Source organism: Saimiri boliviensis, chromosome 11, assembly GCF_048565385.1.
Source record: "Saimiri boliviensis isolate mSaiBol1 chromosome 11, mSaiBol1.pri, whole genome shotgun sequence".
Taxonomy (NCBI): domain Eukaryota; kingdom Metazoa; phylum Chordata; class Mammalia; order Primates; family Cebidae; genus Saimiri; species Saimiri boliviensis.
Window position 1 is genome coordinate 53,458,037 of NC_133459.1, and position 20,031 is coordinate 53,478,067.

Here is a 20,031-nt window from a genome sequence, read left to right on the forward strand (position 1 = left end):
TCGCAAGTCAGCGACTGCATCGGCGATTTAACCCCGTATAAACGCCAAGTAAACGTTCTCTTGTAGAGTCTGATGATCTTTATTTTCCTGTAATCCTATAAAGGAATCTGATTTCTTCCATCAGCCTGTCCCCAGGACTAAAACGCCTCATTAGTGGTATTCTTAGGAAGGCATCTTCCTAGATCAGGCAGCAAGGAACTGGAGAAAGTGGCTGTCATGGTCACTTACACCCTGCAGGGTCATTAATTCCCAGTGCCTTAGAGGTGGGTGGGAGGCAGCTCACTGAAAACAGACCTGGGTGGTGGACAGCGTGTGAATGTGAAGGGGACAGAGGAACCCAGGGGGGCCAGGCCTGGAGACAGCCTGGTACTGGGAGGTACCATTACGATTCCCATTTTACAGAGGAGGAAACTGAGGTACAGGCATCTAAAGGTATCCTTTAGAGTTTTCATGTATTCCTAGCCGTATGTGTAATTTAGTGATGGGAAGAGCACTGGTTTGGGAGTCCTGGATTCTAGTTCAAGTCCTGTTCCAAACTCTCTATGACCTTTGTCTTTTTGAGCCTCATTTTTTTTCATCTGCAAATGGGACCCCAGCCCCTGTTGCACAGAGCTACACGGGGTCATTATAAAGATAAGAGAAGGCCGGGTGCAGTGGCTCATGCCTGTAATCCCAGCACTTTGGGAGGCCGAGGCAGGTGGATAACCTGAGGTCAGGCGTTGGAGACCAGCCTGGCCAATATAGTGAAACCCCGTCTCTACTAAAAATACAAAAATTAGCTGGGCTTGGTGGTGCATGCCTGTAACCCCAGCTACTCGGGAGGCTGAGGCAGAATTGCTTAAACCCAGGAGGCGGAGGTTGCAGTGAGCTGAGACACGCCGTTGCACTCCAGCCTGGGTGACAATGTGAGAATCTGTCTCAAAAAAAAAAAAAAAAAAAAAGACAGAGAGAGAGAGAGAGAAGAGGTGATATATAACCTGATCATGACCACGCTGTCCCACAGGAGAGAAGCCAGAATCCAGACCCAGGCAGCCTGCCTCACCAACAGAGCCGCACTGTTCAGTTGCTGCAGTTACGCAGTATCATGCTGTGGCAAGGCCCACGGCCTCTGGGTTCATGTTCCATTAGCTCTGCCATCTCTAGCTGTGTGACCTTGGGCAAGTTACTTGTCTGTGCCCCAGGGTCCTTTGTGGAGTGGGGATACTAGTAGCTGCCTCATGGGGTTCCCTTCAATGAGTTAATAGCTGTAACATGTTTAGAATGGTGCCATGCACATAGTCGCCTGCCAGTAAATATGTGTCATTATGCCTGAACCCCGGCTAGGCACATGTCCTGGAAGAGTGTAGAATTCTTCAGGATTCTGAAATGCCAGCCTGTGGGACCCTGGAATCCTCCAATAGCAGCATTCTAGCCTCTCTTGGCTGCAGAACTGTACCCTGCTTCCCAGAGCTGGAAGGTGTGGGGCTGCCTGTCCACCCAGCTCAGCCCCATGGTAGGCAAATGAGGTGATGTCAAAGCCTTGGCTGGGGCCCAGCCCCCGTAACCTCCCACTCTCCCTCCTCTGTGTGCTCCCTCACTCAGATTCACACACACCCCAGACCTGCCGGGCCCAGAGGGAAGGTGAGAGGGAGAGGAGTAAAGGTGGCCGGGTGGGTATGTGGGTCCGTTGAAGCGAGCCGCCTCCAGCCCTGTTGAACTGGTGGGTCCAGGGACCAGAGCTGGACCGAGAGGGATCTTGCTGTCCCCTGAAGCCTTGAGTTGTAGTGATTTCAGAGCGTCTTCTCTCCTTGTGTGAGCCTGTCTGGGTGTTTAGGCTGAACCGCAGCCACCCCTCTGCCAGGGCTGTGCAGGCCAGGGCCTGGCCAGGCAGCCATGGCTGATGAGAAGACCTTTCGCATCGGCTTCATCGTGCTGGGGCTTTTCCTGCTGGCCCTCGGTACGTTCCTCATGAGCCATGATCGGCCCCAGGTCTACGGCACCTTCTATGCCATGGGCAGCATCATGGTGATTGGGGGCATCATCTGGAGCATGTGCCAGTGCTACCCCAAGGTAGGTGGCGGGGGGCTGGGTGCGGCTAGGTCACCTGGGGCCAGGAGGGCTGGACACTGTGCCTTTATGCCATGACTCACCCGCCCCCATCCTTCAGTTGTCTTTTCATTCTTCTCATTTTGACTTGGTCTTCTTTCTGCTCTCCTGAGCATCCATCCCACCCACCCATTCATCCACACACTCACCCACCCACCCATTTATCCATCCACACACCCACTCATCCATCCATCCATTCATACACCCATCCACCCATTTATCCATCCACATGCCCACCCATCCATCCACCCCTCCCTCCCTCATTCCCTCCCTCCTTCCTTCCCTTCCTTCTTCCCTCCCTCCCTCCCTCAGCCTAAGGGTTGATCAGAAGGCCCCTGGATCTGGAGCTCTGAACCAGAAGCTATGGTGTAGACACAGTAAAGCGAAACACGCCATTCATATGCTTAAAACAAACGCTAATGAATGCTGAGCACCTGGCGGGCACGCCTACATTCAGGGTGCCGTTCAGCTCTCATCCTAAGCCTTTTGGTGCCTTCTGTAGTTCCACATTCTGAGCCTTTCTGAGGTCCAGAAGGAGAGGCCCCAAGCTAACAAGCAAGGTTTGGATTGGAGCTCAGATGCATGTCATCATCCGTCATCTTGGGTCTTCTACTTCTGGGTCCCAGAGCTGCTGAGAGCTCTGGAGTAGGTCAGGTCTAACCTTGGTGGCATGCACTGGGCAGTATCCTTTAGAGTCTTCATGTATTCCTAGCCTATGTGTAATTTAGTGATGGAAAGAGCACTGGTTTGGGAGTCCTGGGTTTTAGTTCGAGTTCTGTTCCAAACTCTCTATGACTTTTGTCTTTTTGAGCCTCATTTTTTTCATCCGCAAGTGTGACCCCAGCCCCTATTTTGCACAGAGCTTCACAGGCTCATTTTAAAGATCAGAGAAGAGGTGAGATATAGGAATATTTTGTAAACTGTAAGGTGTTATATATAGATGAAGGGCTACCACTGTTACTGATACCGGTCCTCCAAACAGCTGTGTGGAATGGAAATGGGAGGAGGTGTAAACCTTCAACATCTAGAGAGCCTAAGTGACTCCCAAGGTCACACAGCTGGTCAGGTACAGACCCGGGAGTAAAGGAGAGAAATAGGGACTCTAACTTGGACTCCATCTCTAACTGCCTGGGAGACTTTGCTCACGCCCCTTTCCTCTCTGAGCCTGGTTTCTCATTTGTACAAAGTGTGAGTAAGGAGGAGTGGTGGGGAAGTGGGTATATCTCGGGGTCCTCCTGGACCTAACATCTAGGGCTCCAGGCCCAGGCAGACCCCAGCAACCCCCACACCTCCTCTCCTCCCACCTGGGTGACTGTGCTCAGGGCTTCAGGGAAGGAGGGGGACGGCTCCCGGAGCCCGGGCAGGCTCTCCCCAGCCCCGCCCCCTCCACAGGCCAGCCCTGGGCTGTCATTCTGTTCAGTGCTGGAGCGGTCTGGGCTGGTTTGTAGTCATTTAGCAGGCAGTTTACAGTCAACTTGCCTCTGTCTTTGCAATTCCCTGAGCAGAGGTCATCAGGAGAAATCCCTGGGGCTAAAGCCACCCAGGTCACCACTGCCATCGTAATCCTCCCAGTGAGGAGGCTGGACCCTGGGGGACAGCAGAGGGATGGCAGGGATGTGGAGGGGCGCATCCTTCCTACCCTCCCCTCTTAACTAGAGGTGGCTCTGGAGTGGTGGGCAGGTTGATGGGAGTGGCAGTAGAGGGGAGGGAGGGGAGGAGGGAATATTGCTGGTTATTAATGAGTAACTGTTGATAGATTCATGTGTTCACATGCTGTGGAGGCAGCGAGGGGGACTGGAAATGGCACATGCTGTAGTGACCTCCAGGCCCAGATTCAAATCCCTGCTCCTTCATGTCCCACTACTGTGACCTTGGCAGGAGTCCCCACATCTGCCCCCCAGCTCTGAGCCTTGTACGGCCAATTGGGAGAACACAGTGGGATCGTGTGTGTGTGTGTGTGTGTGTGTGTGTGTGTGTGTGTGTGTGTGTTGGGGGACACCTGGAGACCTGGCACCGTGCCTGACATGGAACGCATGTGACGGCATTGAAGGCATTGTTCTCAGGATTGAGGATTGGTATTTGTGACACTGGGTGGGGGGGGTCTCTTCGTGAGTGCAGGTGTGTGTGAGTGTGTGTTTCAGAGATGCAGGCTGATAGAGCCAGCACAGGCTGACTCCAGGAAGGGAAGAGAGGAAAGCATATTGCAAACCAGGGAGACATTCAAGTGGCGAGCTCCCTGGATCCTGTGTGGTCTCACTGGTGCCTGGGCCAACATCGCCTGCGATGCTCATGCCTATCCTGCCCTCAGCCTCCTCTCCTGGCTCTCTGTGCCGGATCCAGGGAAAGTTTCAATGAATGGGGAGACAGAAATAAAAGGAAATAGAATCAGCTAATTAGAATACAGAGGTGAGGGGCAGCCAATACCAACATGCATTAAGCTGTTCGTGTCTTTTAGGGGCTAGAGGTCTGGTGGGAGAGACTTTTTGCTGCCTGATGGGGAGGAAATAGGCTTCACAGAGAAGGTTAGCTGACCTTTGTAGGTGGGACAGGAGTTCAACAGGCAGAGAAGAAGGGGACAGACATTCTAGGCAGATGAGCAGCATGATCAAAGCAATGTAACTGCTAAGTAAATTACAGCAATATGGTGAAAGAATCAGAACAATGTGGTGAAAGAATAAAGCAAGTGGGCAAGCGTGGGTATGAGAGTCAGAGGGGAGGAAGGTAAAGGTGGAGAGAGAGTGGGGCTCAGCTCTTCAGAGCCTGGAACGCCATGGTAAGGAATCTGGAGCTGATCCTTTAGTTAATGGGACACGACCAGCTTTGCAGTTTGAGAAAGATATCCAGAAGAAGGAAGGTCTGGGGCAGCCATATCAGGGGGGAGGCTTCTTCTCTGGTCCTGGTGAGAGCTGACAGTCATCTGGACTAATGCAGAATTTAAACCCAAAGCTGTAGGAACTCAGGTGACATTTACAGTTCACCACACGTAGAGTACCTGCTGTGGTTATGCATAGCACCAGCACTTCCACTCAGGTTATCTTACTGAATTTCTAAAGTGGACCCGGTCAGATTTGGTGGCCAACTGAGCCCCAGGCATGACAGAAGAGAAGGGATCAGGACAAATCAAATCTAGTGTATGGGGCAGTTGGAGGGGCTGAGCCCGTTAGTGAAGATGGGCCTGGGGAGCTGTGAGCAGGGAAAGGAGTGCCAGGGAGAGCAGGGTCTCTGCCGACACATCCCCCATTCCTCACTCCTGCCTGCTGTGCTGGAGCCCAGGACCAGGGGCCCAACTGTGGTCTCCCTCCCTCTGGAGATGGCTCAATGTTCTGCCTAAACACAAATCTGAGTGTACGCTCCTGCTGAGAACTACTTCAGGACTCCCCATTGCCTCTGGACAATGTTAAGCTTGGTTTGATGTTCTGGTGGTCTCCATGGTCTGATATCCCCTCCCCAGCTTCAACTCTGCCTATTCCTACTCATCAAAAAACTTGTATTTTAAGATGCTCCATTCTCTCCTTCTCTAAGCTTTTCATAGAGAAGGTGATGATGATAAAGATGGTGATAATGAGAGTGTGGTGGGGATGGTGAGGGTGAGAATGGTAATGGTAATAATGATGATGATGTCAGTGATGGTGCTGGTGAGGATGGTGCTGGTGAGGATGGTGATGGTAAAGATGATAGTGAAGATGATGGTGAGGATGGTGATGGTGAGGATGATGATGGTGAAGATGGTGATGGTGAAGATGATAATGGTGGAGATGATGATGGTGAGGATGGTGCTGGTGAGAATGATGATGGTGAGGATGGTGATGGTGAAGATGATGATGGTGAAGATGATGATGGTGAGGATAATGATGGTGAAGATGATGGTGAAGATGGTGATGGTAAAGATGATAGTGAAAATGATGGTGAGGATGGTGATGGTGAGGATGATGATGGTGAAGATGATGGTGAGGATGGTGCTGGTGAGAATGATGATGGTGGGGATGGTGATGGTGAAGATGATGATGGTGAGGGTGACGGTGAGGACGGTGATGGTGAAGATGATGATGGTGAGGATGGTGCTGGTGAGGATGATGGTGAAGATGGTGCTGGTGAGGATGATGATGGTGAGGATGGTGATGTGAAGATGGTGATGGTGAGGATGATAATGGTGATGATGATAATGATAATGATGGTGGGTAAGGATGGTGATGGTGAGAATGGTGATGATGATGATAGTGATGATGATGGCAAGGACAGTGATGGTAAGAATGATAATGGTGACAATGGTGGTGATGATGATGATAATGATAATTATGGTGAGGATGGTGATGGTGAGAATGGTAATGCTGATAATGGGATGATGGTAATGGTTATGATGGTGATAATGATGATAATAGCGATGGTGATGATGGTAATTTTTGTGATAATAATATTTATGGTGATGATTGATGGTAATGAGGATGATGATGGTGATGATGATGGTGCTGAGTAGGCTATGAGGTAATGAGGCAGAGGAAGAGGCAGCTTCTAGGAAGTACAGTACCAGCTAGGAAGTACAAGGCATCCTTAGTGGGGGTGAAAGATGCCCAGATCCCTGCTTAGTTTTCCTCCCTCCCTCCCTCCCTCCCTCCCTCCCTCCCTCCCTCTCTCTTTTCTTTTCCTTCTTTCCTTTTCTTTTTCTTTCTTTCTTTCTTTTCTTTTTCTTTCTTTCTTTCTTTCTTCTTTTTTAGAAACAGGAGCTCAGTCTGTCACTTAGGCTGGAGTGCAGAGGTGCAATCATAGCTCACTGCAGCCTCGAACTCCTGGGATCAACCAATCCTCCTGCCCCAGTCTCCCAAGTAGCTGGGATGACAGGTGCACTCCACCACACCTGGCTAAGTTTGTGATTTATTTATTTTTCTTTTTTTTAGAGACAGGATCTTGCTTCATTGCTCAGGCCCTCTGCTTTATTTCTAGATATCTAGGGGAAGCTCACTCCTTATAGGAGTTCAAAGGCCCCCTCCATCCATCATTTCCTTCTTCCCATCAGAATGGAGCTTTCTTAGTGCACACAAGTATCTTGTACTTACTTCACTCTGTGGGAAGTGAAATAGGGAAGTGCTATTTGTGAATCTGGTATAACACTGCAGAGTCTCAACAAATATTTGTTGGAAAATTTTCAGCTGAAGAGAAGCAAGACTCAGGGAAGTCAGACAACAGAATCATCAGTAGCATCAAGTTATGATTTACTGAGCAGTTACTATGTGCTGGGCACCATGCTGAAGGATTCCCTACATATGATCTCATGAAATTTTCACAGCAACCTCAGGAGGCAGGCATAAATAGCCCCATTTTAAAAACTTGTAAAATACATGTAACATAAAATTTAGTTTCTTAAACATGTTTACGTGTACAGTACAGCTAAGTACATTCACACTGTTGTCCAACCAATTTCCGGAATGCGGTGCATCTTGTAAAGCTAAACTCTATACCCGTTAAATAATCTTATGACCCTGCTCCCTAGTCCCTGGCAACCACCATTCTGCTTTCCGGCTCTATGGATTTGACTATTCTAGGTGCCTCAGAAAAGTAAAATCATACAGTATTTGTCTTTCTTTCTTTCTATTTATTTATTTATTTGAGATGGAGTTTCACTCTTGTTGCCCAGGTTGGAGTGCAACGGCATGATCTAAGCTCACTGTGACTTTCGCCTCCCAGGTTCAAGGAATTCTCCTGCCTCAGCCTCCAGAGTAGCTGGGATTACAAGCATGCACCCCCACGCCTGGCTAATTTTTTTTTTTTTTTTTTTTGTATTTTTAGTAGAGACAAGGTTTCATCATGTTGGCCAGGCTGGTTTCGAACTTCTGACCTCAGGTGGTCCATCTGCCTCAGCCTCCCAAAGTGTTGGCATTACAGGTGTGAGCCAACATGCCCGGCCCAGTATTTGTCTTTCTGCTCAGCATAATGTCCTCAAGGTTCAGTGATGTTGTAGCATGTGCCAGAATTTCTATCCTTAAGGCTGAATAGTATTTTGTTGTGTGGATAGACTACATTTTGTTTATCCATTCATTCACCAGCAGATACTTGAATTGCATCTACCTCTTGGCTCTTGTGAATAGTGGTGCTCTGAGCATAGCTGTGCAAGTATATCTTCGAGGCTAGCCCCTTTATACAGAGGAGCACAGAGAGACTGGGAAGAGAGATGACCTGCCTAGGGCCCACAGCGAGGACCTGGCAGAGGAGGGATCCTCAACCCGTCTCCCAGTCCCCTCAGGCAGAGCTCCTCTCCCTTACCCACTGCCTCCTGCCTGATCTGCCTCCTGCTGTACCACGTAGTGCCCTCCTAGGGCTGGATTTGCAGAGACCTCTTCATTCCTGAAAGCTCAGGGACAGGGACGGGTGGGCATAGCTTCTCTGTCACCCACTGCAGCCCACGTGCCAAAAAAGACATGAGAATGGCTTGCTTTCCACTCATTCACCAAATATGGATGAAGGACCTACTATGTGCCAGGCGTGTGCTGGGCACTGGACGAAGACCCCTGGGAAATGACAAAAGGTGAACTCCCCAAGGACAAGGTTATCTCTTTCAATTCCTGCTGCTCCTAGTGCCCGTGACAGTGCCTGCGCACAGCAGGTACTCAGTAAGTTGAGTGAGTGAAGAAGAACCAGGGAGGGAGCAGGGGCGCAGAGGTTCATCCTCCCTCTGGCGCTGTGCCCCAAGCAGGCCCCTCTCCTGCCAGGCAGGGAGGCTTCCATGGTGCAGCCTGTCTCCCAGGGTGCATGGAGAGGTTTGCCGATTCCCTGGGGGCACAGCAGCCCCCACCCTGGTCAGCTGCACAGAGGCTGTCTCTCCTTTGCTTGTAGATCGCTTTTGTTCCTGCTGACTCTGACTTCCAAGGCATCCTCTCCCCAAAGACCCTGGGCCTGCTGGAGAATGGGCTTGCTGCTGAGATGAAGAGGTAGGTGCCAGGCCTGCTGGGCAGGGGAGCAGTAAGCCCCATCGGCAGTCTCCCCTGACTGAGGAGAGTGAGGGAGAGGCTGGGAAGGCTGTTTGCCTTCTCACTTACTGAGAAGGTGTCATTAGAAATTAAGGACTGTTTTTAACTCTCAATTCTGTGAGTCAGGTGTTATTATTCCCATTGTACGGATAAGGAAACAGACCCAGGGAATTTGTCTTGTTAGGGATGAGACGGTATGTTACAGGGAATACAAGATCTCCATGGAGCAAATCATACAGGGAAACGTACTGTGAGAAACACAGTGAAATAGTCACAGGAGTGACTGCTAGGCATGGTGATGGCCAGGGTACTGCCCTAGGGCTCTGCTGCCTACTCACTGCATGACTTCGGGCAAACTACTGACCTCTCTTTGTCTCGTCTGTAAAATGGGGATACCCATTGTACCTATCTCCTAGGACTTCAGGGAGTGTTAAATGAGGTAATATATGCGGAGTGCTAAGAACAGAACCTGACACACAGTAGGTCTTCTATGAGTGTTTGTCATCATTAGTAAGTGCCTTCTGTGTGCCAGAGACTGAGTCAGGCATGTGTGCCCATCATCTCCATCAGTCCTCATAGAAACCCTGTGAGGTGGAGGTGTTAGGCCCCCCTCTTTTTTTTTTGAGACGGAGTTTCGCTCTTGTTGCCCAGGCTGGAGTGCAATGGCGTGATCTTGGCTCACCGCAACTTCCGCCTCCTGGGTTCAGGCAATTCTTCTGCCTCAGCCTTCTGAGTAGCTGGGATTACAGGCATGCTCCACCATGCCCAGCTAATTTTTTGTATTTTTAGTAGAGACAGGGTTTCATCATTTTGACCAGGATGGTCTCGATCTCTTGACCTCGTGATCCACCTGCCTTGGCCTCCAAAAGTGCTGGGATTATAGGCTTGAGCCACCAGGCCCGGCCACAAGCCCTTTATACAGATGGGAAGGTTGAGGTTCAGAGAAGTGTAGTCACAAACCCCAAACCTCATGGGGAGTCAGTGATGGAAGCAGGGCCTGAACTCAGCAGTGATGGAGGCGGGGTCTGAACTCAGGCCTGATCTGGCTGCAGACTGTTTCCCTCACTGGAGGTTTTGAGCTCTGGCTTCCATGGCACAGTCAAGACTGCTCCAGCTCTGGAGGGGCTGTGGGACCATCAACCCCCTGGGCTGTGACTCTGTGCTCAGGAGGCCTGACTTCAAGCCCAGGATCTGTCGGCTGGGTCAGGGATGCTCTCTGCTTTGCTTGGGAAAGTGGATGATAATGGCATTTTCTGCCCCTGGCACACAAGGTGAACAACTGTCTCAGTGGGAGTGAAGGGGATACACCCCATGGGTATGGAGGCCAGCCTGGGGTCTGTCTCAGTACTGGTTACTTGGGGTGGGCTCCTGTGATGGTGTGGGGGCTCAGGCCACCCTGGGTTCTGAGCTCTTCCCTGTCATTTCCCGGCTGTGTGACCCCAGGCAAGGGCCCTAGTCTCTGAACCTTACTTTCCAGAGGGACTGTAGCACAGTGATAGAGAAATGAAGCCTGGAGCTCCAGTGCCATCACCTAGGGTCCGTGTCACCTGGGTACTAGTCTGTTAGAGACTCTGTGCCTCCGTTTCCTCATAGTATCTCCTGTAATTATGAGAAGGATTAGATGAGCCAACTAACAGAGCCTGGCAGGAAAGGAGCGCCATTGCTGTAGACCATTATTGCTGGCTATGTCCTTGTCTGTAAAACGGCAATGAGAATTTCTGCCTCAAGGCATTGTCTAGAACAACGGGTTGATAAGCATACAGCCTTTACCCACCATCTGGGAGCCAGCAAACTCAATGTTAACTGCTCTTCATTTTGCCATTGCATCTTTGTGGTTAACTTTGGAGACATCGAGTGAAAAGAACACTGGGTAGAGAGTCAGACTTGGGGGCAGGCCAGAGCTTTGCCACTTAATTTACTCACTTTGCTGGGCCTCAGCCTCTTCATCCCTGAAATGGGAGCACTAACACCCCAAAGGCTTCTTGTGAGATGAGGGGAGACCGCATACCCAAGGCAAACGAGTCGGGGGAGAACACTGCTGTTTGCTGAGCGACTCTGTCAATCTGCCTGTTCTCTCTCCCTCTCCAGCCCCGGTCCCCAGCCCCGCTATGTCCGGCTGTGGGAGGAAGCCGCCTATGACCAGAGCCTGCCTGACTTCAGCCACATCCAGATGAAAGTCATAAGCTACAGTGAGGACCCCCGCTCCTCGCTGGCCTCCGAGACGGGACAGCCGAAGCTGGGAACCAGTGATGGAGAAGGTGGCCCTGGTGACGTTCAGGCCTGGATGGAGGCTGCCGTGGTCATCCACAAGGGATCAGATGAGAGTGAAGGGGAAAGAAGGCTAACTCACAGCTGCCTCGAGTGAGTGCTCAGAGGGCAGGAGTGGGGTTCTGCCCAGTTCAGGGGTTAAAAAGGAGAGGAGTCGGGGACCACCAGGGGGTGGGTGGGGACATTGGGAGTAAGGAGAGAGCAGTGGAGTGTGGGGGATGTCCTGAGATGTGGCAGGTGTGGCAGACAAATGAGCATGGGCTTGGGAGTCAGAAAGGCCTTGGTTCAAATCCCAGCTCAAGTGCTGTGTAGCTGTGGTAATTTCCTTACTTTCCCTAGCCTCAGTTTCCCCACACAGGAATGATCATTCCTGCTGCCCAGAAATGTTGAGATTGAGATAGGGCATTTAAATGCCTGGCATACAGCAGCATCTTGCTGGCTCTGAATGCTCGTTGTGAGTAGTAGGGGACCAGGAGCCAGAGGACCTGAGTTCAAATTTGGATCTGCCTCTGGCCTGCTCTGTGACCTTGGGCAAGGCACTCTCCACTCTACTCGCATCCCTGTCTGTCTGTGCACTGGGCTCCTCATTCATCCGTGTATCTATTCATTCCATCCACATTACTCAGCACCAACTCCCTGCCCAGCCTTCATTGGCATCAACCCCTGAGGAGCCCTGAGTCCAACGGGGGAGGAAAAGACACAGAGGGACGCCCCAGAGTAACTGGGCCTGTGAGCAATGCAGGAGAACCTGAATAATTGGAAAAGTAGATGAGTGACCTGGTTCAGATAATAACATAATAATGGTCCTATTTCTTGAGCACCTACTATGTGCCAGGCATGAAGGAAAGAGCTGCAGGAGTGAATACTGTTATTTCCTCCACTTCACAGGGGGAGGAAGCTGAGGCATGGGTAGGTGGATTAACCTACCCTGGGCCTTGCAGCTAGTGGCTGGAATGTGGACCCAGCTATTCTGACTCATAGATGCCCTTACCTTGTGGTCTTTGCCCCTGCAGCCCCCCAGCCTTTCCTGAGGGCCCTGCCCCCTTGGCTTCCTTCCAAGATGACCTGGACATGGGCTCCAGTGAAGGCAGCAGCCCCAACCCATCTCCACACGATGGGGAGGAAGCTTGTTCCCCACAACAGGAGCCCTGGGCCTTCAAGTGCCCTCTGGACCGTTTCCAAGACTTTGCCCTGATCGATGCCCCAACGTTGGAGGATGAGCCCCAAGAGGGGCAGCAGCAGGAGGTAGTCCTGCCCAACAACTGGCAGCAGTACCCAAGGACAAAGGTGGAGGAGAAGGAGGCTTTGGACACAGGCGGGGAGGAACCCAAGGAGGAAGAGGAGGACCTGTACTACGGGCTGCCAGACGGTCCCGGGGACCCCCTCCCAGACAAGGAACTGGGTTTTGAGCCTGACACCCAGGGCTGAGATGGTTGTGCTCCATAGCTTCTAGTCTGGAACTGTTGCTAACCCCTGTGTGACAGCACAGGGCCTCAGTTTCCCTATCTGCAAAATGGGATGATATGGAGGTTCAAATGAGATGGTGCATTTTGAGGATGGTAAAGAAATGCACAGGGAAGGGATGATGACTATCAATGGATGGCTGTTTTTCCAATAGTTAGTTGTCTTCAGCTAACCTTTGAAGGCAAAATGTGATTTGTTTACGTTTGCAGCAGCTGTGGCCCTCAAAACCATTTTCCACCTCCCCCCAAAGCAGGTCTCTGACAGGGACCTTCCTTGGTGCTTCCCCTGGGCCCCTGATCCTTTCTGAAGGCCTCTCAGGGTTCCCATTACTATTGTGTCTTATCGTCTGCTTGGTAGATGGCGTGATCCGTCTTCATGCAAAGGGAGCCTCATCTCCTCCTGGGCCACATTCCTCCTGCAGCTTCCATTCCTCCTTTGCCAGGACGCCAAACCTTCTGTGACTGAGCCCTGCTGACCTCATTCTCTCTGCTCCTCCAATTCCAAGCCTGGCTGCCCCGCCCATCTTGTGGCTCACATTCTTGCCCAAGCTGTTCTCCTCCACCAGGATGCCCTTGGCTCCCTTTTCAGCTTGGCAAATTCATACTCATCCTTCAAACCCCTGCAAAATTGGCCCCCCTCAGAAAGGTTTTCCTGATGTCACTGCCTCCTGGAACCAAGCAGTCTTGCTTTTCTGCACTGCCTCTGGGACCTGTACATTGATCAATGTGGCATGGCTGCCTGCCTCCTGTAAAGGGCAGCGTCTTGATTTTATCCGCCTTGGGATCTCCTGTGCCCAGATGGGCTTTTCTGGCCTGGCCCAGAACTGGTGGTCATCAAGGGTGTACAGAACTCACCAGGACCCGGGAACCTGTTGCAGACAACACCACTCTCCCCCACGCTCCCAACTTTTAGACTCATAGCCCTCTTACTCTCTGGCATTCAAACTTCTAAATGGTCTGATGCATTCACAAAGCAGGCAAAAAGCCCTCAAAGGAACCCCATCCCCAACCCCTGCCTGTGGAGTACATTTGCTTTGACTTGGAATTATAGGTGAAATTCAGCTTCCTGGCCTCCTTCAGTTTGAATGGGTTGGCTGGCCAGGTGCAGTGGCTCATGCCTATAATCTGAGCACTTTGGGAGGCCGGGGTGGGTGGATCACTTGAGGCCAGGAGTTGGAGACCAGCCTGGGCAACATGGCGAAATCCCATCTCTACTAAAAATACAAAAATTAGCTGGGTGTGGTGGCACACGCCTGTAGTCTCAGCTACTTGGGAGGCTGAGCTGGAGGATTCCTTAAGCGCAAGAGATGGAGGTTGCAGTGAGCCAAGATTGCACCACTGCACTCCAGCCTGGGTGACAGAGACCCTGTCTCAAAACAAAATGGAATAGGATGGCATTTAGTGAGCATCTACTATATGCCAGATATTGAGCTATGATCTCTAGGGGTAAAGAGACATGAACTACTGACACTGTCCTTGCCCTCAGAGGGCTTACAGTCTAGGGAGCTTGATTTCCTTGTTAGAGACAGAGCACAGAGCAGAAGCTGAGGTGGGAACAGAGAAATAAACAATGGACACAACAGAGGCAGCAGAGTGACAGCTCCCAGCTGTTTGGGGCGGTGGAGCATGGCGGTAAATAGCTCAGGCTGTCTCCGCAGCCCTTGAAGACATCACTGTATCCTATTGTAGTATCTCTTAGTGACGCTATTATGCTGGTCTCTGCAAAGCCTGTCTGTGCCCCAACCCAGGACTGTGGCAGCTGCAGAGAAAATGGCAGTAACACTACCTCAAACCAGGACACACCCTCAGACCTGTGCCCTGGGCCACCTGGAAGCCGGAGACCTTCACCTGGGCTATGCCTCCAGGTTGAGGTTGGGGGTCCCAGCCTAGGGAAAGAGATGCCCCTGTGTGCTGGGTCACAAGGTCACGGCCCTGGGAACACATTCCTTTTTCTTTCTGGGTCATTTCTGCCTCTGCAGTGAAGGATGTCACAGGGCACACCCTCTCTGCTGGCATGACATGGGACAGGTGTTTCTGCTCACAGCCATTGAGTCTTTGGATGAAGTGAGGGGTAGCGCGCTCCTGTGCTCTGTTGACTAAGGCAGGGCAGCCTGCAACCCACATCAGAAAGAGCACCAGCACCAGGGCTAAAATAAAACCACTTTCAACATTTAAAGGGGTCACCTTCACTCACCTGCAAATTCTTTTCTTTAAAAGAATTTAAAGAAATTCTCATTCCCTCGGGCAGGATAACTGAGGCCTCATCTAGGAGGCACTACAGGCCCTCTTTGGGAACTAAGTGCTCACTGCAGTGGCAAGACTGTGGGGAGCGCTGGGTGGTGCTGACTGAGGGGAGCGCTGGGTGGTGCTGACTGAGGGGAGCGCTGGGTGGTGCTGACTGTGGGGAGCGCTGGGTGGTGCTGACTGAGGGGAGCGCTGTGTGGTGCTGACTGTGGGGAGCGCTGGCTGGTGCTGACTGTGGGGAGCGCTGGGTGGTGCTGACTGAGGGGAGCGCTGGGTGGTGCTGACTGTGGGGAGCGCTGTGTGGTGCTGACTGAGGGGAGCGCTGGGTGGTGCTGACTGTGGGGAGCGCTGGGTGGTGCTGACTGAGGGGAGCGCTGTGTGGTGCTGACTGTGGGGAGCGCTGTGTGGTGCTGACTGTGGGGAGTGCTGGCTGGTGCTGACTGTGGGGAGTGCTGGGTGGGGCTGAATTTCAGGAGTGGCCCCACACCCCTGAACCATAACTGCAGGGGGGGGTGTTAGACTTAAGCAAGAGCCTCTGGGTGCTGGGCCTGCCACCAGGGAGATGCTAACCCCTCTGCAGGGGGCTAGGGTAGTGGAGTGAGATGGTGAGACTTAGGCTTGGTCTTCCTGGCTCTTGCTGCATGATGGGGAAACCGCACACCTGATCTGCCCAGGAAGGTCCTGGTCGACCCCCACTGCCTCTGCTAAGTTAGGAGGAGGCCCCCTTTCCCTCTCAGATACCTCATGCAGGTGATAGAATATGTTACTCTCAAAAGCTTCTCATCTGGATAATACAATATATGACCTTGGGCAAGTCTGGCTGCTTCTGCAGCCCTCAGCTTTCTCACGTGCAAATGATAGATGAAGTGCATGTATTTGGAATCTTGCAGTGTTATGTGAAGCGGGTATTTGCTGGAACCTGTTTAGTCAATGCCCTGCAGCCAAAGACCACCAGAGCACACCTGTAGTTAACAAGCTGGGTTTCTCGTGGCAGCAAGGTGAATGAACACCAGGCAAGCCGGGGGAGCCTGAAAGCAGTATTAGAAAGGACTAGTAGCCAGGCGCAGTGGCTCAAGCCTGTAATCCCAGCACTTTGGGAGGCCGAGGCGGGTGGATCACGAGGTCGAGAGATCGAGACCATCCCGGTCAACATGGTGAAACCTCGTCTCTACAGAAAATACAAAAAAGTAGCTGGGCATGGTGGCGCGTGCCTGTAATCCCAGCTACTCAGGAGGCTGAGGCAGGAGAATTGCCTGAACCCAGGAGGCGGAGGTTGCGGTGAGCCGAGATCGCGCCATTGCACTCCAGCCTGGGTAACAAGAGCGAAACTCCGTCTCAAAAAAAAAAAAAAAAAAAAAAAAAAAGAAAAGAAAAAAGAAAGGACTAGTTATTTGGGCCTGTGTTCGGCAGCCTGGGGAGGATTGAAGGAGTGGACCTGCGCTCTGGACTGGATGCTGTCGGGAGTCGGGGCTCATTCTATGTTTGGGCATCTTCTTCAATCTCTTCTAGGATAAAATAAAATAAAACACTGTGCTTCACGCCCCTCGCCTTGCCAACTTGCAGTCCCCTCGCCTTGCCAACTTGCAGTCCCCTCTAAAGCACCAGGGCCTCTGGGGCAGCCCCTTTCCACTGGGAGAAGTCCTGGGGGAAAGTGGGGAGGCTCTGAAATGGCCAGGAGGGGCTTTTTGAGGTGGCAAAGCCTGGATTCCAGCTTTCGGCCCCAGGCTCCGGGTGTGTGTGCCAGGGTGAAAATGCCTGCTCTTGGTCACTCTCCTGTCAGGTCAGAGGGACTCTGGAAGTTTCCACTCTCTGGGGAGAGAAAGGCCCTGGAGGGACGGCCCCTGCCCTTAACTGGAAAGGGTGGGAAAGGAAAGGCAGGGAGCTTGGGGACAGGGAGCCTGGGCTCTGCCGACTGCTTGTCGTGACCTTGGGCACACCACAGCCCTCCCTGGGCTCCTCTCTCTTTTCTCTGTGAGATATGGTGGGGGTGGGCAAGATTCCACTTCTGCTCCCAGTCCCATATCACTGAGTGCCAGGCACCACCACACCTGTCCCCCCATCTGGTCCTCGAAACAGCCCTGGGGGACCAGTCTGTCAATTCCACATTGCAAATGTTTGTTCAAAATCCCGGACTCTAGAATCAGAAAGACCAGGTTTCACCTTCAGCCTCTGCCAGTTCCTTGCTGTGTGGCCTTGGACAAGTCACAGCCCCTCTCTGAGCCTCAATGTCCACATTTATGCAGTGGGGAGGATCATACCTCCCTCCTGGGCTTCTGTGAAGAAGAACTGGGTATAATGGGTATAATGCCCCCGGCACATTGTAGGTGTTTAGACAATGTTGGTCTCCTTTCCCCTCTGGGTCTCTTCCCTCATCTATGCAGCAGGGAGCCACTGTCCTGCCTATAAATAAAACAATAGGTGAGTGCACTCACCAGGAGGAAGATGCATGTAAAGGCTTCTTGCAAGGGGTAAAGAATGTCTGTGTGCCCGGTGCAGAGAGGCAGGCAAGCCCAGGGACTAAGGCGTATAAAATGCCTCTTGCGGGGCGGGGCGGGAGGGGAGCAATATGCTGAGTGAGAGGGGCAGCACCCCGAAGCTCCTTTGAGGAGGAGCAGGATTGCCTGTGCTGTCAGACAGGTGCCAAACAGTCTTCCAGGCACCTGCTGAGTGCCAGGCGCTTCCCATAAATCATTTTATTGAATTTAATCTTTCCATCTGCCCTGAAAGATGGGCGTTAAGAAACTGGGATTCAAACGTAGGTCCTCTGAGCCTGTGCTCTTTCCACGATGCCACCTGGTCCACACATAGTAAGACTCAACAATGCACCTGCTGTGCTCTGCCTGCTTGATTTGATTTTAGCCTCGCAGCTTGCAAGGTTGGTATGCTGTCCCCATTTTATTTTTATTTTCATTTTCATTTTGAGACAGAGTTTTGCTCTTGTTGCCCAGGCTGAAGTGCGGTGGCATAATCTCAGCTTGCTGCAACCTCCACCTCCTGGTTTCAAGGGACTCTCCTGCCTCAGCCTGCCAAGTAGCTGCGATTACAGGTGCACGCCACCACACCTGGCTAACTTTGTATTTTTATTAGAGATGGGGTTTCACTGTGTTTTCCAGCTGGTCTCAAACTCCTGACCTCAAGTGATCCACCCACCTTGGCCTCCCATAGTGCTGGGATTACAGGTGTGAACCACCACGCCCAGCTGTCCCCATTATATAAATGAGGAACTGAGGTTCGGAGAAGCTGAATAATTTGCCGGTCCTTGCAGAGAAGAGCTAAATGGAGGAGAGGAGGTCAAGCTGCAGGGCCTTCTGTTCCTGGCAGGAATCATCCAATAGCCCCAGGCCATTCTGACCCGAGTGGGACGGGAGAAAAATCAGTATCAATAAGTCAGGCAGCAAGGTTCCACTGAGCATCTACCTGGGCATTTCTCTGTGCTAGTGTGGAGGGAGACACGCACTCCCACGACTTCCATGACTCTCTACTGCCCACAAGATAAAAGGCAGATTCCTCAGGCTGGCATTTGAGGCCCTTTGTGATCCAGCCCCAACTGCCCCATCCAGCTGATTCATCGGCATGTGCCCCTGTGCAGCAGCCCCGGAAACCTCACCTTTCTAGCCACCCTGCCTTGGCTCATGTTGTTCCCTCCACCTGGATGCCTTTCATCCCCTTCTCTGACATCCCCCAAATGCTACCCGTTCCCTGGAGCCTGAATGAGCCCTGCTCTCCCTCCCAGGGTGGAATCCGTCCCCACTGCACCCATTCCTCGAGTCCCTCCCAAACCGCGTGTCCTGCTCTGTCCCCAGCACTTCTGAATGACTAGCTGTGTGAGTACCAGTCTCCCCACCTGGACTGGGGCCTCTTCTCACCCATATTTCTATCCCCAGGACTTAGCAAGAGCAAGGAACAGTAGTACTGGTGGAACAGAGTTGAACCGAACGTGGTTCCCATCCTGAGGGTTCACTGGCCCAGGGGCAAGGACTGCTAACCCAGGGATGCGGATCACCCGCTTTGGAATAAACAGTGCTGGGTTTGAGATGGGGCTTCCCTACGGGCCAGCTCTGTGACTTTGGCCAGGAGACTTAGCCTCTCTGGCCCTCAACCTCCTTATGAATAAATTGAGGTTAATGATATCCACCCAACAGGCATGTTGTGAAGATTGGATGAGATCATGTGTATTGCGTGTAGCATGCACCTGGCACCCGGTGAATCCCCAGGAAAGTCAGTTATCATTATTATTATTTTTTTTTTAAGATGGGGTTTCACCATGATGGCCAGGCTGGTCTTGAACTTCTGACCTCGGCCTCCCAAAGTGCTAGGATTACAGGCATGAGCCACCACGACCGGCCATCAGTTATCATTATTAGTGTCACCTGCAGAGATGATGTTACAATGTAGGCAGCAGGTGCTACAAGCACTGTGTCATCCAAGCACAGGTATAACTCAAGCTCTGGATCGTCAATGCTTCCAAGTGCATGTCAATGGACCCGGCTGGGCTGGTGGCATCAGCTTTAAAGCTGGGAAGCTTTAAAAATCCAGTGTCCTGGAACCATCCTCAGAAAAGTCTGGGCTGGCGTGGATTTCGCATAAGCAAGCCTGGTGATTCTAAAGTGTACAAGGGCTTAGTTGTTTGTTTTTCCTAAAGGAGTTATCAAGCACTGGATAGCTGGTTGACAACTTAGAGGAGGTGGGAATTGCGAGCCAGGATTTAAAACAGTAGAATGAAGGGGTGAGGGTATCTCAGGCAGAGGGCATGGCATAGGCAAAGCCCTGCAGGAGGAAAGGAAGAAGGAGAAAGTGGTGGAGGAAGGAACAATAGAGCTGGTGGAACAGAGTTGAACGTGCGTCTGACCCATGCCTGTCTCGGGGGAGCCTCTACTTCCCCAGTGGTGGAGGACAGGGTCAGAGGAGGCCACAGCTTGGCCGTGGGACTTCTTGAATTCCTGCCATGGAGCCCAGATTCATTCTGATGGACAATGGTGATTCATTGATGGTTCTTGAGCAGAGGAATGCCA

At 51.9% G+C, this 20,031-nt stretch overlaps 1 protein-coding gene across 1 annotated transcript; it reads left to right on the forward strand.

Annotated features, from left to right (window-relative positions):
* The first annotated feature begins 1,595 nt into the window (after nucleotides 1-1,595).
* On the forward strand, nucleotides 1,596-16,274 carry BSND (barttin CLCNK type accessory subunit beta). Its single transcript, XM_003921515.4, has 4 exons — nucleotides 1,596-2,049; nucleotides 8,911-9,005; nucleotides 11,133-11,405; nucleotides 12,326-16,274. Exons 1-4 carry the CDS (start codon nucleotides 1,873-1,875, stop codon nucleotides 12,738-12,740), a joined length of 960 nt encoding a protein of 319 aa, XP_003921564.2. The 5' UTR covers nucleotides 1,596-1,872; the 3' UTR covers nucleotides 12,741-16,274.
* Nucleotides 16,275-20,031: the final 3,757 nt, after the last annotated feature.